Source organism: Trachemys scripta, unplaced genomic scaffold, assembly GCF_013100865.1.
Source record: "Trachemys scripta elegans isolate TJP31775 unplaced genomic scaffold, CAS_Tse_1.0 scaffold_104, whole genome shotgun sequence".
In the NCBI taxonomy this organism is placed as follows: Eukaryota; Metazoa; Chordata; order Testudines; family Emydidae; genus Trachemys; species Trachemys scripta.
The window spans coordinates 18436-25974 of NW_023260478.1; the positions used below are offsets into that span (position 1 = coordinate 18436).

The 7539-nt window shown below is 53.9% G+C and overlaps 1 protein-coding gene across 1 annotated transcript; it reads right to left on the bottom strand.

Annotated features, from left to right (window-relative positions):
- Positions 1-797: 797 nt before the first annotated feature.
- Positions 798-4292, bottom strand: LOC117870234 (nuclear factor 1 X-type-like). Its single transcript, XM_034757328.1, has 2 exons — positions 4253-4292; positions 798-1358 (listed from the first exon to the last, which is right to left on the bottom strand). Exons 1-2 carry the CDS (start codon positions 4280-4282, stop codon positions 798-800), a joined length of 591 nt encoding a protein of 196 aa, XP_034613219.1. The 5' UTR covers positions 4283-4292.
- Positions 4293-7539: the final 3247 nt, after the last annotated feature.

Consider the following 7539-nt stretch of genomic DNA (forward strand, 5'->3'; position numbering starts at 1 on the left):
AAAAAAATCGCAAAAGGAGGAACTGAAAAACAAACCATCCCGCCCCCAAAGAAACACCCACTTTCAAAACAAAATAATATAATAAAACGGAGACAGAGGGGAAAATCTGAAAGACGTACAAGTGTCTGGGGTAGGAACAAATGACAAGAGCGTTTGAAAAGAACCGAGTAACTAACCCTCCGAGAGAGAGAGAGAGAGAGAACCGGCTTCCTGCCTGGGACAGTGCCCACTGAAATTGCAGGATTATTTCCACCGCCACACAGTGAAAAAGTGCCCAGCGCTGCCGAGTTGTATGTTCTGCGGTTCACATGCCATCGGCGCAAACCCCCAAAACCCAGCCGACAAAAGAAACCAACAAAATCCAGACGGGTTCTCGGTGACCATCAAAGCGAAAGGGAAAGGAAAAATCCCCTCTGAATGAAATCGCGTTGCTTTCCCTCCCACATCCTGAGTCCTTTCTCTTCCCGTTTTTTTTTTTTTTCTTAAGTTGCCGTTTGCACAGTTGTGGGCATTTCACAGGCGCGTGTGCACAAGCACCCCCCCGTGCAAAACAGGGGGCTTTTCACCACGGATCGTGCGTATGAAGACGAGGGCAAGCTACCAACCACCCCAGATTGCCCAGTCTCTTGAGGGTGCTGATGCCGAGGGTACATTTGCACGATAAACAACAGAGGCCAATTTGTTAATTACGGAGACAAAGGTTCAAGGAGGGAATTTAAAAAGAAAAAGAGAGAGAAACAGCTCGACCCCTTGAACAATTCAAGCTCAGAACAAGCAGCAGTGATGGGGGACGGCTGTTAAGGGGGTGGGGGGCCATTGGACTTACCAGGAGTGTGAACAAAATACGCCAAGTAGAGATCCAGTTCTTTAATTGTGACTCCAATGTGGTGCGGCTGGACGCAGAGGCCGGGGTTGGAGCACTGTGGCGATTTGTACAACCGCTCCCCGTCAGTACTTTCGAGCGGGATCCCTTTGAATAAGATGACCATTACAAGATCCAGTCTCCAAACCTTGTCGGCCTGCCTCAGGCAGTCAATCCTGCGGATTTTGCCCTTCTGGTCCGGGTTGGAGAGGACGCAGCAGGGGGCTTTCTTACCGGTGATGGTCAGGACAAAATCCTCCCGGAACTCGGGACGGATGTCTTTGCGGAGTTTGGCCAGTAACCGCGATGCCCATTTCTGCTTGATCTCCGGTTTTTCCCCCAACAGCTCGTCCTTCACGGCGCGCTCCTCGTCCTTGGACATCCGCTTCTCGTGCTTCTTGAAGTACTTTCGCTTCCGAGCTTGCAGGTTGAACCATGTGTAGGAGAAGGCACGCACATGAGGGAGGAGAGCTTCGATGAAAGGGTGGAATTCATCCTGGGGGGAGGTGGAAGAGGGTGAAAAGAGGGAACGAGACAAAAGGGGGGGGAAGGTTAGAACGAGAAAACAGGAATGCAATTTTTTTTAAAAACCACAACCTTCCCGACCAGTCGCATGGCCGATCCCGAGAACAGAGCCGGCACGGAGAACCGAGTTCAGCGCCACACAACACAAGACCAGCCCGGAAGAGAATCCACCTCAGTTGGGACAGTGGTGGGTGTTCATTTTTTAAATCTTTTCCATCTTCTGCCTTCCCCTCCCCAGCTGCAAAATAAATTTCACAAAGGCCAAAGAAAATTCACCATCAGCACTAGAAACTCGAGGTTTCGCTACTTTTTCACTAATAACCACGATAAAGTTTGCCTTGGCAAGACTGGGGTTAAAGACAAAATTGGCCTCCGGCCCCATCCTTGTCTGCCCCCCCCCCCATACCTCAATTCTCGGGTTAACCTCTTTGCCAGCAGGTGTGTGGGGGGGTGTTATTTGGAAGATCTGCTCTTCCTAAAACTGCTTCCCCTCAAACAAAATCTGACAAAAAGCAAAATCATTACCATTGCTCGATCTCATTCCGGCAGAACTCAGCACCCGATTCGGAAATTCTGGACTCAAGAGTTGCGGGATGAGGGGGGGAGGGAAAAGGAGGTGGGGGCTGTGAGATGGAAGGGGAGGAGGGGACAAGGAGGAGGGAAGGTAGAAATTTTAAAGGGAGGAGGAAGGGAGGGGAGAATGGGGGGCTTGGTTGGTTGAGTTCTCAATGGCGGAGGGAATGTAGAATTTTAAAAAATGGGGGGGCAGGAGGGACAGAAATACAGGAAGGAAGGAGGCTGACAATGGAGGTGTGGGACACAGTTGCGCGATGGATCTAGCACCCCAATAATCTACCGGAGGAACCCCCCCTCCCCCGCGGCAGGTCCAAAATAAATAAATCAGAAATTCACAGAACGGCCCCTATAGAAAAAAAAATGAAACAAACAAACAGAGGAAGGAAGGAAGAAAAAACCAGGGAGAGGGAGAGGGAGAGGAGCGGCAGGCGGGGGGGGGTGGGGGGGAAGAGGGCTTTTCGGCGCTGGCAAAGGCGCAAAGAGGCCAAGTTAGCCGTCGGTCCCTCCGCCCGGGCGGAGGGCGAACGCTGGCCTAGGGAAAGGGACGGACGCCGTGCTGGAATCGACTGCGCTCAGCCGCTGGCAAAACCCAAAGTGCTCAGGCTTTTGGGCTGGGTTTTGTTTTGGTTTTGGGGGGTTTTGTTGTTGTTTTCCTCCCTTCCCCCCCCCTTTTTTCCCTTTTTCCTCCTAAACTCTCTCGCTCGCTCCTTTCATGCTCGGTCCCCAACCATTTGCCCGTGCCAACGCCAGCAGAAGAGGGGGGAAAAAAACAGAAAGAGCGAAAGAGAGAGGAAGGATCCGCGTATTTGGCAAGGAGACACATTTCCAGACCAGCCAATGGCTGCATCAAAGCGAAAGGGAGGCGGGGGGTGGGGGGATTGGTGGAGCAGAAACTGGGGAGGGTTGTATTGGAGTGGGGGGGCCGGTGGCACAGAGAGACTGTGCAGTTAAGAGACTGAAAACAATTTGCCAAATCGACAAGTTTATATCTAATGAATAAGCAAAGTCCAGCCGCGATTCGTTTTTTTTTCTCGGGCGGTGGATATTTGGCGTGCGGAAGCCTGGCAGAATATTGCTAAATAAATAAAAAACTCCGTTCTTCACCGCCCCCCCCCCCCCCCCCCCAACAACCAAAAAAAAAAAAAAAGGCAGTCCCACAAGGCCTTGGAAAAAACAGCTGTTCTCTCTTTCCGTGTCTCTCGTTCCCGCATTCTCTCTCGCCGTCTATTTATAAAAAAGGACAGAAGAAGATTTCGTTCCAAATCGCCCTCCCCCCTCCCCACCACACACACAAGGTTCGGATTAAAGCCACGGATACTTTTTTCTAAGCAGCGGAATCGTCAATTTCAAACCCGCCCATCCCCAACCGCACATAAAAACACCATCCCGTTAAAGATTTTTTGCATCCTAACCGAGGGCCCAATCCGACAGCCGCTGAGGGCTTTCTGCGGCCACCCGATCGGACCCTCTCCCCTGCCAAGCTGGACGATTACTTTTTCCAAACAAAAAAAATTCAGATGCCGACTGACTTAACTCCTTACCCCCAACCCCAGCGTTTAAAGACACTATCATGGGTGGCAAAGTGACTTGCCAATATTAGCACACAGACCAGTTCCCTAAAGGGTCCGATTTACTTTTTTTAAAAATCCTATGAAGCAAAAAACCCCAAATCTTATTTTTGAGGGAGACGGGGGTGTGTGTGTGTGTGCAAAGTTCCGATATTTTTAAAGTCCCCTCCAATGCCAAGCTAGTCTCTTTTAAAGACGATCTCTCCCGACGTCGCCTCTTTTCGAGGCAGGACTATTTATTGTCTGTGCTGCACGCTCAGCTGCATCGAATGGCAAAGCCGCCCGTGAAAGCAGGAGAAGGTGAGGGGAGAAGGGGCACCCGGGAAAGACGAGGAAAAAGGGATGAGAGAGGAGGAATGGGAGAAAAGAAGGGGGAGGGAAGGGAAGGGAAAGAAACAGCCAAAGGAGGGGGTTGAAAAGAGAAAAGAAACAGGAAGATTGAGAAAGTGGAGGAGAGAAGAATACACCCGAAAGGGGGGGGGGGAGAGAGAGGAGAGAAAATTAAAAGAAACAAATGGGGGGGAGAGAGAAAAAATGGCCCCGATTTTCGGGCTTTTCTGGCTGCGCCCCCAGGCAGCACCCGGCTGTAAATCCAGGCGTTCGAGGGGGCGCAGAGCAGAGGCGACGCTCGCTGAAATAGCAGCTCTTTTATCCAAAGTGGGGGGCTCGGTCCCAACCTCCCCATGCCCCCCCCCCCCCCATCTATCCATCCAGCACTTACACGGCCGCTGTCGCCGTAGTACCGCAGCATCCCTACCCCGCGCCCGCCCGACCGGCAGGGCTCCGGTGACAGGTAGAGCGGGCCCGGCACACTGGCTAACCCGCCGCGGCTCTATCCCCGACGCCCGCAGGCAGGCCCAGGCCCTGCTGCCAGCTTTCCAGCTCCCAAGCAGGCTGCCAAGGAAGTGAGAGCAGGGATTGTGGGGGAGGGCCGAGGTGGGGGGCGACGGCTGTCATTTCCCCGTCTCCCCCCCCCGCCCCCAATCCCAAACCTAGCCGCAGCCCAGTACAGCAGGGTACGGCAATCCCTAGGCTCCAATCCTTTCCTTGTACACAACGCACAGGAAAGCCAAATTACGCAGTTTGCTAGGGGAGAAATTCAGGCCTCCCTGCACTTACACCTGTGGCCAAGTCCTGACCTGGGCGGCACGCCCCGCGGGGAGCCAGACAAAGGTGTCTTGTCCCCTTCCCACCCTCCTGCTTTGTCGGGGGAGCCAAAGGTGGTGTTACAAAATACCTGTTCCTGCCTGCTCTCCTCCATTGGAGAGATGGGGCGGGGGGGGGGGGCGGTGGACTGGTGCCATGGAGGCACGAAAGCTGAGTCCAGAGAGGGGGGGAGAGTGTGGAAATTACAAAGAAAGAGGAGAGCGAAGAAAGAGAGAAAAAAGAGAGAAGAAAAAAGTGAAAGCGAAAGAGGAAGAAGAAGAAGAAAAAAAAGAACGAACTATTTTCTCCAAGAAGAAACTATTCCGAGTTCAAGTCACCAGGGTTTAGACCCTACTCCAGGGCTCTCGCTTACGGCAGGGGATTTACTGGTTCCTAGCTGCTCTGAGGGGGGATCCTTCCCCTGCTCGGGGATGGTTTCCATCAGGAAAATACAACAAGCGTTTAAATCTAAAACACACACACACAGAGTCAATGTGTAATTAACGCCCAGTCTGAGTGTAAAAGCACCCAGCAAACGGGAGAAAGGAGGTGCTGGCAGCCGACCGGGCTTTGTGGGGGAATATCAGATGGAAACTAAACAGCCAGGGGGAGGAAAAAAGAAAGCAGGGGCCAAAGAAGAAAAATGGAAATAAAAAGTCGGGGGTGGGGGGGGACAGAGAGAAGGAGAAACCCAAGGCCTGAAAAAGAAAATGGAACAGAAACCAATGGAGAGAAGACGAGAAAGTGGCAGGGGAGGAGGAGAAAAGGAACAGAAAACCCAGAGCAAAGCTGGAGAGAGACAACGAGAAATGAAGAGTCTTTTTCTAAGGGCGCTCGCTCGCCTCCAGCCAGCCGCCCGCTCTACTGGGCTTGACTCCCGCTCAGAGCGCCCCTCGGGAATGGGCCTGGGCGGGCATCGCTTGGCATCTGTGGGGCTGGCCTGGGGCCACCCTTGTGAGTTAAAAAAAATAAAATACAGAGACTCGGGTACGTGACAGCCCCAATTCGCCGTGCCACGGGAACAGGCCTGCTCGGCGCAGAGCCTCCCGTCGTTCCACAGGCACACGCCACCACCGCTGGGCTGTCGGGTGCTTTCTCCTCCATGGCGATGGCTGCCGTACCTCCCCCCATCCTGCCGGGCCCTGCAGTGCTCCGGTGTTGAATAGGGGTGGGTAAAATACCCCCGTGGACGGCAGTAACAACCTGAAACACGGCAGCACCGTTACTGGAGTCTCTCAAGGAAGGGTGGCAGAGGTACTGGTCTGCGTGCCAACCCACTGAGGGTCCCCAATCTAAGCACAACCCCCACCGCCATCTATGGGGCAACTCCCCAAACAGCTCTGCCAACACATGGACTACGGCTGAGCGGGGGCCCTGCCATGCAGAGCTGCGCCCAAGGGGAGGCTATCTTTCCATTGGGCGTGGATGAGGCACCCCCCTGGGTTGGGGGGGTCAATACACCAATGCCAGGCAGCGGTCTCGAGCGACCGGTGCGGCGGGCTGGAGGTTCGGTCTTTCTGGGTTCTGTGCCCTGGCACCCGCAGCTGGTAGCGACAGCCGCAAAGAGGGCAGCTTATTAGAAATGCTTCTCTCCGAGGAAGAAAGAAGTAGAGCAGAAGAGACTAGAAAAGAGGCACGGCTCAGCAGAGGGATTTCACGGGGAAGAGAAGGCCTGGAAAGGAGGCAGAGAGGAAAGTGGGAAGAAAGGATGAGGGGAAAAGGAAGGCCAAGAGCCAGCCAGGGAAAAGAACCCGATTGCACGCCCAGAGCTGGCTGTGGGACTGGGCCCAACTGGCTGGACGTCCCACCCAGCGGGGGGGTGCGCCCTGGTCCCCCAACATGCAGACACAGTCGGGGAAGGGGGCGTTGCATTTCTTTCTCTGCCGCCCCCAGCTAAGCTCATCCCGCGCGACCCACGCCTGCGGAACTTGGAAGCTTTTTACGAAATAGGAGTTTTTTCAATTCACCCCCCCAAAGACTGGGTCATTTTTAACCCCCCCCACCCCCTCCCAACCGGGTTACAGCCAGCAAACTCCCGATTCCTGCTTCTTCCCGGGGGGAGGGGGGGCTGCGGGGGGTTCTCCAAGGCCTGGGAGACAGTTTATGAGTTTTAATAACTCCAAGTCAAACTTTCTGACTCCTGATCTTATCTCCTCTCCCCCCCCCCCCCCGACACACACACTCTTTTCATTTTGGGTCTCTCTCTTTTTCAGCAGCGGCATGTCAAGCTTTCTCGGCGTTGCCATAGAAACAGTCACTGGCACCCTGGCAAACTATTGCCCCAGTGAATGAATAGCACATAAATTTCGTTTCTCTGCAGTGCGAGCAAGACCTGCGCCGCCTTGGTCTGCGGCTTGCACGGTGGGGGGCTTTTAAGAAACTGAGGCCAAACTTTTTTTTTGCAGGGGGGGGGGGGGGGGGGCTTGACTTATAAACTAACCGAGGGGGTTTATTCCTGCTCAGGACATCTGCCCCTTACGTACTGGGGAGGTAGTTTAGAGGGAGTCTGCCAATCTCTTCTACCACCGCTCGGGGGGCTCAGAGCTGGAATGACTTTGCCCCCCTTTACCCAGAAGCTGTGGACTCCCCAGCCACAACGCCGATTAAAAGCGAACACGTCTTTTTCTCGACAGCCTGAGCCATTGGTGCAAAAAATGCCCTCCCAGAGCTGGGCTGGTACAGGCCTGTGAGGAGAGCTTCTTTCTTTCCTTCCTTCAGTGTCTCTCCCCGTTTGCTTCCCCAACAGCCCCAATGCTCTTCAAAACCCAGAGTCCAGTTCCAACCCTTCCAAAGGAGCCATCATGAGTTTGTCTGGCCTTACGGTACGGACGTCCCATACAACTATATCTCTAGGAAACCCCA

Excerpts from the sequence above, each read along its gene's own strand:
- LOC117870234 (XM_034757328.1), bottom strand. The coding sequence starts at position 4,282 with ATGCTGCGGTACTACGGCGACAGCGGCCGT. Across the intron at positions 1,359-4,252 it reads ACTACGGCGACAGCGGCCGT|GATGAATTCCACCCTTTCAT; the intron begins GTAAGTGCTGGA and ends ACCTCCCCCCAG.